At 41.2% G+C, this 18,238-nt stretch overlaps 1 protein-coding gene across 2 annotated transcripts in view; it reads right to left on the bottom strand.

The window, feature by feature from the left end:
* MFSD14B (major facilitator superfamily domain containing 14B) overlaps window positions 1-17,969 on the bottom strand; it is a 35,579-nt gene extending 17,610 nt beyond the window's left edge. The window contains exons 1-5 of one of the 2 annotated variants that reach the window (XM_081930655.1): window positions 17,541-17,966; window positions 10,000-10,092; window positions 6,609-6,671; window positions 3,106-3,233; window positions 2,733-2,847 (exon numbers count right to left, since the gene is read on the bottom strand). In XM_081930655.1, the coding sequence (XP_081786781.1) occupies window positions 2,733-2,847; window positions 3,106-3,233; window positions 6,609-6,671; window positions 10,000-10,092; window positions 17,541-17,741 (600 nt within the window). In that variant the 5' untranslated portion in view covers window positions 17,742-17,966. Of the gene's footprint in view, window positions 1-2,732; window positions 2,848-3,105; window positions 3,234-6,608; window positions 6,672-9,999; window positions 10,093-17,540 lie in introns of both variants that reach the window. The other variant, XM_081930656.1, reaches the window with a different exon arrangement.
* Between the last annotated feature and the right edge of the window lie 269 nt (window positions 17,970-18,238).

Below are 18,238 nucleotides of genomic sequence, written 5' to 3' on the forward strand. Positions count from 1 at the left end.
TTAGCATCACTGAGTTCAATGGGATATATTCCCATCTAGATAAGCGTGCACAGGCTTGCAACCTAATCAAACCATTTCTATTTTATCTATTTTTTATACTAAAGAGGCTGCACAATATTGCACTAGTTTCAAAAGGAAGACTTAAATAAGCAAGGCTAGTATTAAATTAAATTATCTTGCGATTCATCCTTGTACTTTATTCTTCCCACCCCAATTTCCTCCCATCCTTCCTTCCATTATCTAACCCATTCCCCTTCCCACACTCACACACACCCTCTCTGTCTGATCCACGGGCAGCAGTGTTCGAATCCAAAACAAGCTAGTACACACATTTGCACAGTGCAGCAAATGTGCTTTCATTATGTTCATGAAACCCCTCCTCCCTCGTATCTATCTTCTGTATGGACACACTGTCTTGTTCATCCCCGCTATGCAGCTGACTGGTAGACCATGCCTAACTCCAGGTATTCCACATCAATATCTGCCACTTGTTTTAAATTTAGAGGGTAGTTGGCAATGAGATCAAATTGCATTTGAACTACAACTATTTCTATTTCCTTGAACTGTTGAGACAGTAGCTTTTTAACACTAGTGGAGGTTTGGGGGGGAGAGAAGAGAAGAGGCGAACATTTATCCCAAGGTTTCCCAAACTTCGGTCTCCAGCTTTTGTTGGACTACAACTCCCATAATCCCTCGCTAGCAGGACCAGCTGTCAAGCATTATGGGAATCGTAGTCCAAAAACAGCTGGAGACCCAAGCTTGGGAAACCCTGGTTTAGCCAGTGTGACCCAAGTTTATCTGCTAAAACGCAGAGACTCTGATAGTTAATGACTGGGAGGAAGCTGGCACCCGAGGCCAAAAGAATGGCTTGGTAAACCGAGAAACGTCAGACAACGACCCTGAGAATGTACCTTAACAGTACACATCCTTATTTTAAAAGAAATCTAGAACTATTTTTATGCCACAAAACATGTCTGTTCAACAACAGCGAATCTGTCAGTCAAAGCTTACATAGTAAATAAATTAATAAGTTTAGAATATTCTATTTGTATTTGAAACCATCACTAAATGGTTCCAGGGTGGGTTTCAAACACATCCCAATTAGGCTCAGTGTATAATTAAAATAATATAATAAAACCACAAAACCCATCAATATAAGAAACTGCAAGGCAGCAGGTCTAAAAGTCACAAAAAGAAATTGTCTAACAGATGCCTTCCTCCTTCATCACCACTTCAGCTTAACACTTCAAAAATGTTTTTAGCAAGGTGCAAGATATGTAAGCACTCTATTTTTCAGGGGTTGCCATGGTACTTCTGTACTAATGAAGCAGCAGAGGAAATGACTTCATAGAAGACAGCATCCAAAGAGCATTACAGTATCTTGGCAATTCAGGGTTGTATCTAACACAATCACAAGGGGACCTCCTCTCTGTCTCCTTACAACCCCACCCCAATTTGTTCTAGGGGTTCAACCAGCACACCAGAGAGAGGATGAACATGATGAGAGAACATCCTGCTGCTCAGGTAGAAGTCCTTGCGCTTTCAGGATGGCTTCACTGGGTGCAACGAAGATTGCCCACTATGAAACTGCCATCCCATAGTAATTCACCTATCACTATTCAGTACATACTGCAAGGGGAAAGCTGGGAAGTGGTAATACCTGCGTTGCTGTTATGAGAAACTATGGAAATTCACCTACTATTCCTTTTATTATTATTATTCAGAGAGACACACATTCTAAAAATCACACTTTCACTCAGTGAGTGTAAAAAGGAATGCAAGCACAATCACTGAATTAGAAGGAATAGCCCAGTTTTAACCCTTGGTAGCCCCTGCAAGTATAGCATATCAGGGAAGGAAACACCAAGTCACCTGCTGGGCTGAGACTGGAGATTCTCAGTAGAGGGAATTCTGACTTAAGTCAACTGGTATTAATATTCCACTATTGGTTCAGATCTTTTTAAATGTTCAGATGCGCCTTTATCATTACTCAAAGCCATTCCTGCATTCTGGGGGGTTGGGCAAGAGATATTCAGGATCCCTTCCAAGTCTACAATTCTGCGATTCTATGATTCTGGGATTAGATGCTTATTAGGGGTCAGTTGCTGCCAATCCCAGGTAGGCAGGAAAATAAGAAGCCTCCCTTTGTTAATGGAAACCCACACTGACAACCTTATTGGAGGCACAACCTAAGGAAGAGATGACCGCCCATAATGCCTTTACATCCAGGAAGAAACCAGAATACTGAAAGGTACTTTCAAAGAAATGTTACCTAGCATGTCAGATTAACAAGCTGTCTTAATGTCATCCTCCCTTCCTAAGCTGCCATGCCGAGCAACAGACTCAGCAATTAGTAATAAACTAAACTCCTGCTATGACTTACCAAGGGAATCAGAGCTCAAACAATCCATTAAGTAACCTGGTCCAGCTACGTCTTTTGATACAGGATACCTACAATTAACACAGATGACTGCTCAACCTTCTACCTGTGCAGGATACGGTTTCTCGGCCGAGTGTCTAGGAATAAAGAAATCTAAGACTCTGTTCTCCCCCCTCCAACACATCATATTTTCTTGACTTTGTCACCGCTGCAAGATAAGCCTATCTTCTCAACCCCCAAAATAACCGGATGTGCCTTATTTAAACATAGTGAGTGTAGTATCTTTAAAATGAGGGACTACCAATATATATGACTACCGAAGCATCAGAAATATTTTCAGAAATCGTCTTACCAGTCCGTATGCAGTGCTCCTTTCATGCTCTTGTGTTATGTCAGCTACGTAAGCAAATATCACAGAGAACGTAACAGCAAAAATCCCAGAAACCGAAATCATAGCAAAATACCACCTGCAAAGGAGAAAGGTGTAATGTAACTATGCAAAGATTATTTGATAGTTGTAAAACTGTGTTGAGTATCATCAATCTACAACCTTTAATTAAACATTCCATTTTGAAGAACCCAATTAAAAGAACAGACTTGACACACTTGGACCCTGCAGCAGTAATTTAACCCTAACTTGAGATAATTGACTAGAGAAAAGTGATTTATCTCTTCTAGTTTCCTTCATACACCAAAAAACACCTACTGTCATTTGTACCACTTACCATGGACTTATCTTCATTAACGGAATTGGGACACAAGTGAAGAAAACTGTAACAAGGAGGAAAGACTTTCTTCCCCAGACATCAGACAAAGCACCAATCAGTGGAGCACTCAGGAAGGATAAAAACCCCTAAGAATGAAATAGAAGTGCTTTTAGTGCATTTTTGGTCCTTTTATCTTTAATCTACAATTTATTCAGAGGAACACGGTAATAAGCAAATTAGCTATACATGCTGGGTTGTGTCTTCTTATATAGCATAATTTAAAAGAGCCAAAGAGAACAATCAGGAACATAGGTAGAATGTTTTCTTTTTTTGGAGGGGGGGGAGCACATGCAGGGTAGGCATGCAAACTATATTGCACTAAACACTCACAGTACTCTGGAAGAGTAAGATAAGACTGTTTCAAAGGCAAAGGTGAAGATGCTAAGCAAGTGCTGGTTTAGTGAACATATGTACTGATCCTCAGCTGAATGAGAAATGCAATTTCTTCCCAACTAGAAATGGCATTTTAGAGTTTCATAAAGGTCACAATAGCCACAGATTGCTACATGCATAAAGCAAAATTCACATTATACAAAGGACAAAAAGGCTGCCAAAAATGAGGATAAATTGTAACTGGAGTTGGGAGACCCCCTTCTGATTTGCAAATAATCAATTAAAAACTCATGGGTGCCAACCACAAGTTCCAAATTTAAAAGTATGTGCAGGGATTAGATTTTCATAGCCCCATTCCAGCCAAGAATTTACTGTAAAATCGCTTAATATATTAGTTCTACTATATTAAAACACTTAAATTTAACACTAATAATGGGTCAACTCCAAATCTACTTTTATCCCTTAACATTTTCCAAATTTCTTCTCAAACCATCCTATCAAAAAATGGCAGCTACAGCTGCTGGGCTGCATTTTTTGTTTGAAGACAAAGAGTGAACCATTTCCCTTTAGTGCAAATCTGATGAATGTCAATATGAAAAATACATTCAGCACAGAACAACAACATAAATTATCCCGGGAGACAAAGCAGCTATTCATCTGCTTACATTCTGGAGCACAAAGTAGCATGAGAGAAATTGTCAGACTTCTAAAGCATAAAGTCTGCCAAATCCATTCCACATTGCTGCAATACCAGATTATTGTTAATTGTCTGGCAGGAAATCCACACAAGTCTTAGTTAAGTAGCATACCAGTCTCAAGGTTCCACTAAGTCAACCCTCCCCAACTGGTACCTTCCAGATGTTTTAGACTCCCAATTCCCAATTGTTTCTGCTCTCTAACCACTTTCTATACAGTGTCTGAACTCTGAACCATTTCCCAAAGTTTGAATTTTCTCTATGCAAAAGACCCCTCACAAGAAATGCTTTTTCCATAGGCAAAGATTATTGAACTAGGTAATCACGCTGTCAACAATTAACATATACCCACAATATTTACAAATTGGCACTTCCAGTAGGCAACTTTCATCCATGCTGAAAATTTTACAATTGCATACAGCAGCCACCATTCTACATAACTTCATCATAATTTAATTTGTATTTCGCCTTTCCATAGTTAAAACCGTGCTCAAGGCAGCTTACAGCATGAAAAGATTACAAACATTACCTAATTGCAAACATAGCAAAAGTAGTCATAAAGAATAAATAAAACACATCAAAAAGTACACAACCAAAAATGAACAATTCCAACTATTCCCATATAAACCGCTGTAAGATCTAAAAATAAATATACAAAACAATAATGTCAACAGCAGCAACAAAAAAACCCCAACAATACCCCCTAAACCAGGGGTCTGCAACCTTTAAGACAAAAAGAGTCACTTGGACCCGTTTCCGAAGGAAAAAAAAACTGGGAGCCACAAAACTCGTCATTATAAAAATAACTTTTTTGTCACTTTTTATTATTTTTTTGTTTTACCCTTCAGAATTACTCCTCCTCATAGAAATAAGCGTTAAATTAACAAGTTACCTTTTTGTGTGTGTGTGTGTGTGTGTTCTTCACTCCCCTTCAAAACAGTGACCAGCGTACATGCCCCCTTTCAATGCAGTGACCAGCGTACATGCCCCTTACAATGTAGTGGACGGGCGGGCGGGAAGGTGATGTTGGGACGGTGCGTGACTAACGCACACACCGCCCCATGCGACGTCACAGCCAGTACAGCGCCTGCCACAGTGGGGAGTGTCGGGGCGCACAATGGGCCTCCTCCCCTCGCTAGTATCCACCCCGGAGCCGGGGCAAAGGTGTAAAAGAGCCACATGCGGCTCCGGAGCCGCGGGTTGCAGACCCCTGCCCTAAACAATATCTCAGCCCAAGAGTCTGCTATGCTAAATGTGACAATTTGCCAAAAGAAAGTGCACACGCCTTCTGCAAACTGCTTTCTCTGGTATTATCCCTTTTATATATTTAGAACAATATTTGAAATACAGAAAAGATACAGGTAAGTCATTCAGTTTTTAATACATTCAATGCTCCCAAAGGACATCATTGCAGAGATTTTTATGTTACATCACTGAAGCAAATGTTTCAAGACTGAAGGTTATTATTTTAACCATAATAGCATGAGGTTGCAGGGATCACTAGAAATTTGCACAGGTTTATTCACTGCGGTTCTTTAATTACAGATATTTGTGACACCTTAAGTACCCACAGGGATACAATAATAAAATAAAATATGCAGCATCCTTAATCAATGGGGGAGGGTCACATTGTATTATCTTCTTAGCACCATAAACAGCAATAGAGAAAATTATCCCCTGAAACAATAATATACCTTATCACGATAGACAAGATTTCATATGCACTGCTGCTGCACTGACATCCCCCAAATTCTGTCCCTTTAGTGTAATATTAATTATTCCATCTCATAACATGCCGAAAAGTCTCAACCAAAGTCTCATTGTTCAATTAATGTAATTTACCAGTTTGTAATTTACCAGTTTGAATTGATCTGGTTCCAACATATCACAAATTTGACATTAGTCAGTTGTCCAAGACTGAATGTGTTCTTACACCTCCATTTGTTTCCACATCAGTGCAATTATATAAATGTCTACTCAGAAGGCAGCCCAAATTAGGATTAATTTGACTTAATGTCAACTAAATTGCAGCCTCATGGTGGTAATCCAATGTGTTAGTTCTGTTAGCACAACTTCTGGCTGTACAACGGAACTTCCTCTTCCTGTGCACCCCATGTTCTGGGGGATCCCCAGCGCTCCAAAGCATATATTGGCAGGAAAGGAGAGGGAGGGGAAGTTCTATTATGCAGCCGGAAGTGCTTGTGCTGGTGGAACTACTTTGTTGGACGCTACTCAACAAGCGGCTAAACAGTTTTGTGACTTTTTAAATTCTGAAAATGAGCTTTTCATTCTCATAGCTGCATCAATGCTGTTTGTCTCATACAAATGATAAGTCCCGCAATACCAATGTATCAGAAACATTGTGCTATTATTAGGCTTACAAAAATTAACAGTTCAAGAATGGTTATGATTAACCGACTATTTTTTAATTACCTTAACTCCTTGAATGAGGCCATTCATTAAAAATGTATGCTGAGGAAATGTTTCACGTAAGACCTAAAGAGAAGAAATTGTTATTCAAAGTAACCTTCCATTAAAGAAGATATATTAAACTACTTTAAAACATAAATACTTGGCCATTACTGACTCATCTAGAGTGCCATGACTTCTGTTTCAGAACTCATCACAGTCAAATATATTTCAGTCTTTCCCATCTTATCCAAAGCCATACAGCAACGTAGTTTTAACAGCTGCCAAACCTGGCTTTTAGTATTTTTAACAGATCTGTCACTCCCCCAGTCAATAAGCACACAAGGGAGCTATATGGATTTTTTTCGCCCCACGTTCCCCTTCTCTAGAAACAGAACTGTAATGATACCATGATGAACACAATGTTAACAACCAGCTGGCCCTCATTAAAAAAATTAAGAATAAGTTAATCAACAGAACCTAGAAGCTGTTTATGTGTTTTTAAAAAGTTGAGATGTGTCTGCATGTTCAAGCTTTAACACACTACCCCAGTTATACTTCCAACTATTTAAATCTACTAAAAGCAATTGGGGAGGGGGCCCGGCAGTATTAATATTATGGTATATGTGTTTAACTACTTTGAGCACTACACCTCTAAACATCACACCGCAAGATCTAAAACATCAAACTGCGTACTTACATGCACCCAGCATGCTTCTATTCTGACAATAGTTCTGCATATCATCTGATAAAATTCTAACACCCAGCTGACAGTTCAAAAGAAACCAATATCCCAATAGGAAATTTGATGTACAGCAAGTTCTTTGAGGTTCTCTTAGCCTCAATTATGAACACATCACACCTGTACTTCAAATATTACAATTTATCAGCAAACAAGCATCTGAGTCAAAGTGCCTAGAAAGCAAAAATATACTAAGCTAAAGCAATGGCAAAATGTATGTACTGTTGCCTTTTTTGAAAAAAGTTCTATTCAATGGCACATTTAGGTTGCAATGTTCCACATGTATACCTGAGAGTACGTACCACTGAACTCAATGAGGTCCAATTTTGAGTAGGAATTCTATTCATTTCTCCATTATATGTATATGATTGTACTATAGCAAATGTTTCTTAAGCTTAGGAGGTTGCAAGTCACCTTCTATTGTACCAGAAGTTGCACTTAACTGACATAACAACATTGCACATATATGCCCATATGGAGATGCTAAGTTCAAGACTTGCAAGGTAGACTGGAACAGCAAAGATGTCTTCCAATTTAGCAAGAATTCAAGAAGTATGAAAATCAGGATTTGTGTGTGTGTGTGTGTGTGTGTGTCTATATATATATATATGCATGAGCTCTAGGGAAGGGTAGGGAACCCTGGCCTGCAGGCCAATCTGATCAGTGGGAGGAAGGGAGGCAGGGCTATTATTATTATAATTAGCATTTATATACCGCCCTATACCCAGAGGTCTCAGGGCTGCAATGGGGGACTCCCACCTGTTTACAGGAGAAGAACAAAGCACCATTTCAAACAGCCTCCCCTCCCCATAAGTAGTGGGACGTTGCTTCAAATGGCACTTTGCAATTTTTAGACAGTCCCTGCGTTCCTATCAGAAGCAAAGAGGCTGCCCTAAAAGCACTTGGCATAGTTGCTTTTTTCATGCATGGTGTGCCTGCAATACACTGCAAAAAAAGGGGGGGTTAACAACTTCTCTTCCATCAAGGGCCAGAAATTTAAGCTCAGAGGCCTTTGCAAGTCTCCCCGCTTTTGTATGATCTGACTTCAGAGGCCCTGCCCACCTGACAAATTTGGTACGTGAGACAGATCCTGATAAAGGATCTGGTCCGTGAAGCCAAAAAGGTCCCCTACTCCTGCTCTAGATCAATTAAACAAAAACAGAATATAGTGTACACTTCTGAAATATGCTTGCTAGATTCATATTTAAAACACGAGGAATGCAATTCATTTTTTCCACCAAGAGAGAGGTACAATTGGTGTTTGAGATTAAAATGGTTGTGCCCAGTGAAGTAGAAAGGTGCAGCACTGTACTAGGGATTTGGCATGGCAAGGGAGCCTGCCAATCTTTTAGCAATCGACCTGATTGCCGTCAGCAAATTTAGCAAAATGTGCATTGGGCTCTATTTTAAAGTCAATGCTTTATTGATTTTCACTGTGAATAGCTAATTTAATCCCCTGAAAAGTGGAAGCCTGAAAAGGGTGGGTCAAAAAGAGCACTGAGCAACACTGTTCAAACCATATATATTGTAGTTCAAGCTCATTGATGAATTTTACTCTGTTACTTGAGTGGGGAGGCAACTCAAAACGTTCCCTACATTCTCGCCAATCATATCAATTTACTACTGATTTGCTATATTTATGCAACATGTTTCTGCACTCAAGGTGGTTCATAATTTAAAATGATGGCTTACAAATTAATCAATAAAAGGCAAAAGACAGGAAAGAGAAACTAAGCAGATTCAGATAACAGCTCTTACATAATGACTAAGTCATGGGTAGGCAAACAGCTTCTAGGCTTTTGCAGATACTGATATATACATACAGTCGTAACTTGTTTTGCAGCCCCGGCCGCTAGTCAAAAAAGACGCAGGGCAAAGTGTCACATCTGCGCACAGAGCAGTTTGTGCTTCTGCGCATAGTGTGATTTAGCGCTTCTGCGCATGCGGGAGCACCAAACCCGCAAGTAATTCGTTCCAGTATTTCTGGATTTGCCACGGATTTTTGCCGGAATGGATGCTAGACGAGGCGGACGTTCGCAGAGGTATTACTGTACAAATATGAAGTATCTCCATTGCTCTAAATAAGTTCAGCAATTCAAAACGTAACACTGAACAAGTAATTGTTAGTAATTAACTAACAGACAGACACTACCAACTGCAGACTCACAGAATGACACATTAATGACAGATATTGTCATGGCACTGGGCTGTTACCAAAGAAACTGGCTTGGTTAACCTTGCACCTGTGATTAGCTCATCCATGGGGTGATTTACACTCATGAAGGAAATGAAACCCTTATGGTGTCCAGTTACCCCAACACAGATGTTGCTGAACCTAAACTCCCAGTAGCCCCAGCCAGCATAGTCAACAGCCAGGGATGGTGGAAGTTCTAGTTCACCAACATCTGCAGGGCCACACATTAGCCACCTTTAGCCTGTGCCAACTTAATGGAGAGGGCCTGCTGGTGTAATGGCAGCTGAAGGAGGTAGCTATGGAAGAAGATGAGCCAAGTAACAGCAGGACTCTAGCCTCCAAGTATAGTACCAGAAATTAGAAATAAAAACCATTGTTTAATGTAGACCATTATTATTACAGGCAAACACATATAATTCTGAAAGTACTTATTAATACTACACAGCTCTGAGCAAAAACACCCAGGTTAGGAAACTTACTGTGAGCATGGGAGTTGTAAGCAGTCCCCAAGCAAAGAATTCCAGGAAGATGACAATAACCGCATGGTACACACTTGGTCGACCAATACCTTGCTGTTAAAGGGGGGGAAATGTGATATTAATACAGCACAACTCTTAGAAACTTGCTTCTGACAACATTTTAAATGGTACAAGGCATTCTATTTTAATTTAAACATACGGCCAGTGGGGGTTTTGCCAAATCAATTGGAGTTAAGAGCTCGCATTAAACTAGAATACTGCTGTGGGGTACATGCCAATTAATGAAGCAGTAGTACATCAATTCTATGTTTCTCTTGAAATTATTTCTAATTAAGCCTATCCTGAGAGTTCAAGGCAGGTTAACAATTTTTAAACATGGGTTAGACAAATCCTTAAAAGATATAAAAGCTTACTTACTAAACTAGGGTATTAAAATCCAACTGAAATAAAAGCTGTGTGCTGTCTGAAAACGGCCAGAATGACAAATCCACAGGGAAAGAGGAAGAACGTGAATAGAAAGGGTTTCCGTTTTGCAGAGGGTTTGCTCCTACACATAATGATACCTTGTCTGTGTAAACTGGGAGATTATTTTAAAATATGCAGGCTGTAATACTTGACACAGTTACTGGAGTTCCACTGAACTGTTCCCTTCATCCCAGAGTATGCAGTTTAATCAAGTGAGTTATTAATTTAACTGGGAGCTAGAGTGCTGAAGCAGGTAAAAGTGGTAAACAAGGAGCTTGGAGACTCAGGTTTAAATCCCCATCTGCCATGAACATCACCGAGTGACCCCAGAGTCCCTTGACCTACCCAACCTCACAGTGTACTGCAGTAATAAAAGGGAGAGGCTGGGCGGGGGGTGGGGGAGAGAGAGAGAGCCTCTTTGAAATCTTTGGAGAAAAGGTGGATTATATATGTAACAAATAACAGAAAATAAATTAATGGATACTTATACATTTACTATGTACAACTCTACTCTTCGAAATAGCACCAACTAAAGTTCCCCCCCCCCCATATCACCTACAAAACAGGAATATAGATTTGCTTATGAACTTCAACAGTTGCCACAATGTTTCCTTTCATTCGTGACGTTTCCTGCAACTCAATAATATTAAATGGAATTGTTTTAATAATCTCTTGTGAGTGCACAGAATGCTGGAGTCAGCAAAAATTACAAAAAGCTATGCTGTGGACTTACTAACCACCTATATGGTTTCTTTTACAAAATTAAATGGTTCAGCTTATATAACTCATTAAAACTTATGCCATTAAGAGATTTTTTTTTTGTATGTGTGCCAATGGCAGACATTTTTATGTTCAATTGTTCAATCAATTCAATTAACTAAGCTTTCAGTTTATTTAAGCTGGTACTGAAACACCAGAGTGGTGACAGAAAAAGAAATTTCTGCCAATTACAGTGGTACCTCGGGTTAAGAACTTAATTCGTTCTGGAGGTCTGTTCTTAACCTGAAACTGTTCTTAACCTGAAGCACCACTTTAGCTAATGGGGCCTCCCACTGCCGCCGTGCGATTTCTGTTCTCATCATGAAGCAAAGTTCTTAACCCGGGGTACTATTTCTAGGTTAGCGGAGTCTGTAACCTGAGGCGTATGTAACCTGAAGCATATGTAACCTGAGGTACCACTGTATAAAGGAAACAAATTCCTTTCTACTAACACTTCCTTGTCCCTTTCACTCCCCTTTCCCCCATACATTTTGCTCAAATCCCCCCTCCTAATACTGAATGGTGAAAAAGAAAATGCACCCAAGACTAGAACATGATATACTATCTCTAAATAGTCAGTCAAAAGAAGTTTCTGCCAAAAGATGACAAACCCCTTTCCTCTCTAAAATCAAGCCTTATGAGGAATGGTTGAAGGATCTGGGAACGTTTAACCTGGAAAAGAAGAGACTGAAAGGAGATATGATAACCATCTTCAAATATCTTAAGGGCTGCCACATGTAAGAGGGAACATGCTTGTTTTCTCTTTCTCTAGAGGGTAGGACTTGAACCAATGGCTTCAAGTTACAAGAAAGGAAATTCTGATTAAACATCTAGAAAAATTTTTTGACAGTAAGAGCTGTTCAGCAGTGGAACGGTCTCCCACAAGAGGTGGTGGACTCTCCGTCCTTGGAGGTTTTAAAGCGGATGTTGGATGGCCATCTGTCTTGGATGCTATACCTGAGATTCCTGCACTGCAGGAGTTGGGACTAGCTGAACCTTGAGCACCTTCCAACTCTAAGATTCTATGAATTCTATATAGAAAGTGGATGGGAGAGAAGAAAAGGGGTCCAATTTCAGCCGGCTGATGTTTGTCTTGCTGGTTTCTTTTCAATTAACCTGTCACACTCCCTATGTCACTTAAAATTAGTCATTAGATACTGTTAGCTAAGAAATAAGAACTGTATAGTTAGATTTCACATGGACATTCATTGGGGAAATGACAGGATGAGATTTTGCACTTTGTGCCTCCGATGGATATAAGATGCAAATAGAAGGCTGTGATCTAATGTCAGACATTTTTTATACCAGTGGGGATAGACTGCTCTAGAATACTTATTAGTGTAACCAAGAAAAACTATTTCCCCCCCAGTTTGCCTGAAACATAGAAGTTGCATGTTCCGAACCTACTAGTTTATTTCCTCATGCATTACATTTTCAATTCCACACTCTCTACTGATTGTATTTTTTATTACATTAAAAACAACATCGAAATATTTAAGAAAAACCCCTCTGGACATTCTTTTCAATGTTAGTAAACACTCTGGAGCTGAATCCTTTGATGTCCCAAGCTTGTAGCTCATTTGTGCTTATGGATAACATTTTATCATCAGAATTCGGGTGAATGAAACAATGTTGTAAGAACAGGTATGCTGGATACTTTGTATCAGAACAAAATTTTGCCTGTCCCTTAATTATGCTAGCCAGTGCTCAAGAGGGCCACTGGTCCAAATAATAATAATAATAATAATAATAATAATAATAATAATAATAATAATAATAATAATTTATTATTTGTACCCCGCCCATCTGGCTGGGTTTCCCCAGCCACTCTGGGCGGCTTCCAACGAAGATGAAAGATACACTGAAATGTCACATATTAAAAACTTCCCTGAACAGGGCTGCCTTCAGAATGTCAGGTAGATGTTTATCGCTTTGACATCTGATGGGTGGGCGTTCCACAGGGCGGGCGCCACTACCGAGAAGGCCCTCTGCCCGGTTCCCTGTAACTTGGCCTCTTGCAGTGAGGGAACCGCCAGAAGGCCCTCGGAGCTGGACCTCAGTGTCCGGGCAGAACACTGGGGGAGGAGACGCTCCTTCAGATATACTGGACCGAGGCCGTTTAGGGCTTTAAAGCTCAACACCAACACTTTGAATTGTGCTTGGAAACGTACTGGGAGCCAATGTAGGTCTTTCAAGACCGGTGTTATATGGTCTCGGCGGCCACTCCCAGTCACCAGTCTAGCTGCCCTAAAACTCCTATTGAAGAACACAAGGGAAGCATTCCCCTAGGATGTTTAAAAAATATTGCCTAGAGGTTTTCACCCTGAATTTGAGGTCAGGAAATTTGACTGCCACTGTCTAAAATACAGTGGTACCTAAGGTTACATACGCTTCAGGTTACATATGCTTCAGGTTACAGACTCCGTTAACCCAGAAATAGTGCTTCAGGTTAAGAACTTTGCTTCAGGATGAGAACAGAAATCGAGCTCCAGCGGTGCGGCAACAGCAGGAGGCCCCATTAGCTAAAGTGGTGCTTCAGGTTAAGAACAGTTTCAGGTTAAGTACGGACCTCCGGAACGAATTAAGTACTTAACCTGAGGTACCACTGTACATAAAACAAGGTTTGCACAACTGTTTTACTAGAAAAATCACAAGCTGGTTTAATTTATATACTTGGGAACCCTGTGTACCTAAACTACTTTGAAAGTAACCATTCCAACCAAGGAACAATTCATTCTACATGAGCAGGTTGCAAGACTCAAACAGGGAACCTGGTACAGCTTTAAAGGGCTGTGAGGTACCCTGTACGACTTATTTCACTCCAATAAACCATGTCCAAAGTACACCCACTCTAACTGAAATATTAAACTAGTTATACTGATTTGGCTGCTGTCACAAACCTTACTTGAACATGGTGAGTGATGGGAAATATTTATGTACTGCCATACAGGATGTGGTGGAATATGGTGTGTTTATAGCTAGAGGCAGCCCTATCACAAGGATGATCACCATGACTGGGTTAGCTTGCTGTCACTGAGGCAAGTCTGGTCCTGGGTTAATCAACAGCCTGTACAGCAAGTGCAACTTCCTCTTCTTCAACTTTTGAGTATCTTGTGTTTGTATGTAGCCCATTTAATGAGTTTGGTGCAAAATGTATTCCTATTATACAATGCTAAGTCTGCATGCATAGATCTGATCAAAGTCACTTGCATGCATGCTAAAAGGACGCCAATTGCTACAAGTTTTCCCATAAATAAGAAAGACTAACTAATGCTAATCCAATACAGTGGTACCTCTGGTTACGAACGGAATCCGTTCCGGAGGTCCATTTGTAATTAGAAACCGCTCGTAAGATGAGGCGTCATTAGCAAAAGCAGGCCTCTGGCACGTGATTTCCACTCACATCCCAGGGCAAAGGTCTCAACCAGGAACGGCTACTTCCGGGTTACTGGAGCTTGTAACCCGCAGCGTGCACAACCAGAGGTACCACTGGAATGGCTTTACCAGTAAAGATAAACTGCTTAGATACTAAGTTTGAGCAGCTGAATCAATAGTTCTGTGTGTTACTGAACGGCTTTTATTGCAACATATTGCTCTTTCTGAACTTACGTTTTTTTTTAAAGACATCTAGAAGCTTATGTAACACATTACAGTACTAATAAATTGCAAAAAGCAACTAATAAACTGAATACATCATCATAAATCACCAGAGCCTGCTATGAGATATGCACAGCACTAGAATGAAGACATGCCAAATCTTTGTGCCAAGTCTTTGTATCCAAACACAAGCATCATGTCACACTGCATGTAAGAGGTTAGGAGCACACTATTTTTGTGCACTCTACACTACACAAGTGATACTTGAATTAGCTCCAGTAGGCACGTCATCCAATGTTTACTAGCGATGTGTGCACTGAGACAGCTCAACTCCTACATTTCAAATGAATTTTTGCATGCCCACGTCAATGGGCATCTTGGGAAGATACGAACAGCATCTAGCATATAACTGAGAACACAAAATATGTTAGGCACATTTTGCATTCTCAATTTTTTTTAAAGCGCCATTGCTCAAATAAATAAATGAAAAAAATACAGATTGAACAAACTGTGAAAGTGTGGGAGACTCTAGCATAATTTGCAAGCTGTAGCAGTGGATTGTCCATTGGCTAAGACCTAAAGGGCGTAATCCAACTGGCTCCAAAGCATAGCATTTTTTAAGCAGCAAATAGTACAATGAATCATGTAAGAGTTGCAAAAACTGAAAAAGGCCTTTTCTCACGCCTGCCTGAAAGACTTCAGCAGGTACCCAACCCCTATACTGTAAACACAAGAACTCACTTAGCCTGTATCAAGGGTGAAGCCTGGAGAGCCTAAGCCAAGCACACATTGAAAAAAAGAAAAACACTATGCAGAGATCAACAATATTTTAGAGCGCAAAAAGGAGCATTAAGGAGTCTTGTGGTATGAGTTTTCAAGAGGAAATGATATATAACAAAATGAAAAAGATGTTTAAAATAATGTTTGGGGGTAAAACCAGAAGCCTTTATTTTGGAAATTATAGGGACAGAACTACTGTATAGAAACTTATTCATTACTCGCCACCAAAATGGAAAGAAGCAGAAGCCATAGCAAAGGAATAATGGGTACAAAAACTTGTGCAATATTCAGAAATGGTAAAACTTACTGGATTACAATTATAAGATGACAATTGTGAGGTTTTTTTGCAAAAGAATGGAAATGATTTGTTCAATATTTACAGATAAATTGTAAACAGATAAGATGATTAGCAGGATTATTGAAATAACAGTTTCATCAGAGTATATATTTAAAGTAGATGAATAAATGAGAAAATTAAGTTAATTTGGATATGCAGAAGGTATTAAAAATAAATTTAAGGAACTGCAGAAAGAGGGGGAAGGAAGTCAAATTTTTGAAATGTTCAAATAATTGTAAAATTAGTGAAATGTATAAACCTGAAAAGTTTTTGGGGTTTTTTTGCGTGCACTTCATCCCTTGCATCCAAGCCAGGGAAACCTATACCCTTTTAATATGTGACTCTTTGGGGGGGGGGATTATTGGGTTTTTTTATTTTTACTTTATATATTGTGATCTTTTCTGTGAACTGCCCTGAGACATCTGGGTATAGGGCAGCATATAAATTCAATAAATAAAAATAATAAACCATTTTCAAAGAAGTTCAGTCAAAGTGAGCCTTAAGAAAGAACATGGGAGTGACAGGGAGAAGTCAAAGCAGGGCGTTTGAAGGAAGAAAATGAGTGAAGACGGGAGTGGGGATGAAAGTGGGCTGAGCCTACCCCCAACATATAATGGCTTTTGAATTACAAGAAATGTGGCTCTTTTGGGGGCGGGGAGGGTGTTATTGGGTTATTGATTTTATTTTGAGTTTATATATTGTGATCTTTTCTGTGAACCGCCCTGAGACCTCTGGGTATTGGGCGGTATAGAAATTCAATCAATCAATCAATCAAAACAACTCCCCCATGTTTCCCTAATAATAATAATAATAATGACTCCTATTAATAATAACTCCCCCGTGTTTCCTGAATAATAACTCCTAATAACTCCCCCATGTTTCCCCAATAATAATAATAACAACTCCCCCATGTTTCCCTAATAATAATAATAATGACTCCTATTAATAATAACTCCCCCGTGTTTCCTGAATAATAACTCCTAATAACTCCCCCATGTTTCCCCAATAATAAAAATAACAACTCCCCCATGTTTCCCTAATAATAATAATAATGACTCCTATTAATAATAACTCCCCCGTGTTTCCCCAATAATAAAAACTCCTAATAATAACTCCCCCGTGTTTCCCCAATCACTCCCCCATGTTTCCCCAATAATAAAAATAACAACTCCCCCATGTTTCCCTAATAATAATAATAATAATGACTCCTATTACTAACTCCCCCGTGTTTCCCGAATAATAATAACTCCTAATAATAATAACTCCCCGTTTTCCCCAATAACTCCCCCATTTTTTCTCAATAATAAAAATAATAACTCCCCCCATGTTTCCCCAATAATAATAATAACAACAACTCCCCCGTGTTTTTCTGGCCCGACCTTTACCACAGAGCCCACCGAGGCCCAACAGATCGGGGAGCAAAAAAAACCACAAATGCGGACCCGACCTCCGCCCCGCGGAGGAAGATGCCCGGAGCCTCTCCCGGCGCCTAACGGGCCCGCAGCGCGTCCGCTTCCCGGGGCCGGGACCCCCGAGGATGCTTCTTGGGAGGGCGCAGAGGCGCGAAGGGGAGGAGAGGGGCCCTGTTCCCCGGGCTACTCACCGCGGCGGCGCCTCCGCCCGGCTTGAGGCCGACCCTCCTCACCAGCATGATGCGGCTGCCCCACTGCTTCCCTCCGCCGGCTCCGGCCGCCGCTGCCGCCGCCGCTTCTCCGTCCACCACGGCCGCCACAGTCAAGGCCACCACCTCCGCTTCCCGGGCCGGAGGAGGAGGAGGAGGCGGCGGCTCCGGCTCGGGGCTCATTCCGCTCCCATCTTGCCGCGCCGGAGGAGGAGGCGGCGGCGAGGCAGGGGCTCCGGGAGGCCTCCCGCCGGCTCCCTCATCTGCTGCCACCGTCGCGAGGGGCCAGGCAGGGAGGGACGGAAGCCGGGAGGGACGGAAGGCGCGCCGGGAAATAGCCTCGAGCCGCCGCCGCTGCTGCCGCCGCTTTCCGTCTTCGCTCCGCCTCGCTTCTCCCCTCACAGAACCCTCCCCACGTGACCCGGCCTCCCTCCCTCCCTCCTCCAGCACCTCCCACCGGAAATTGCGTCACACACGGAGGCGGGGCGTGTGGCGAGTGGGCGGGGCATCTGCGCTGCGTTTTCTTCACGCGCTTTCTGGCGCAGTTCGAGCGTCCGGGATCACGTGACTCGGAGCGGGCGTTAGGGCCGTTGCTATGGTTTCCTTCCTTCGAAGGGGATGCTCGTGGCGGGGGATGGAAGGCCTTCAATTGCCAGGGGCTTTGCTTCGGATCATTTTTA

This window comes from Podarcis melisellensis, assembly GCF_964234715.1.
Source record: "Podarcis melisellensis genome assembly, chromosome: 11".
Taxonomy (NCBI): domain Eukaryota; kingdom Metazoa; phylum Chordata; class Lepidosauria; order Squamata; family Lacertidae; genus Podarcis; species Podarcis melisellensis.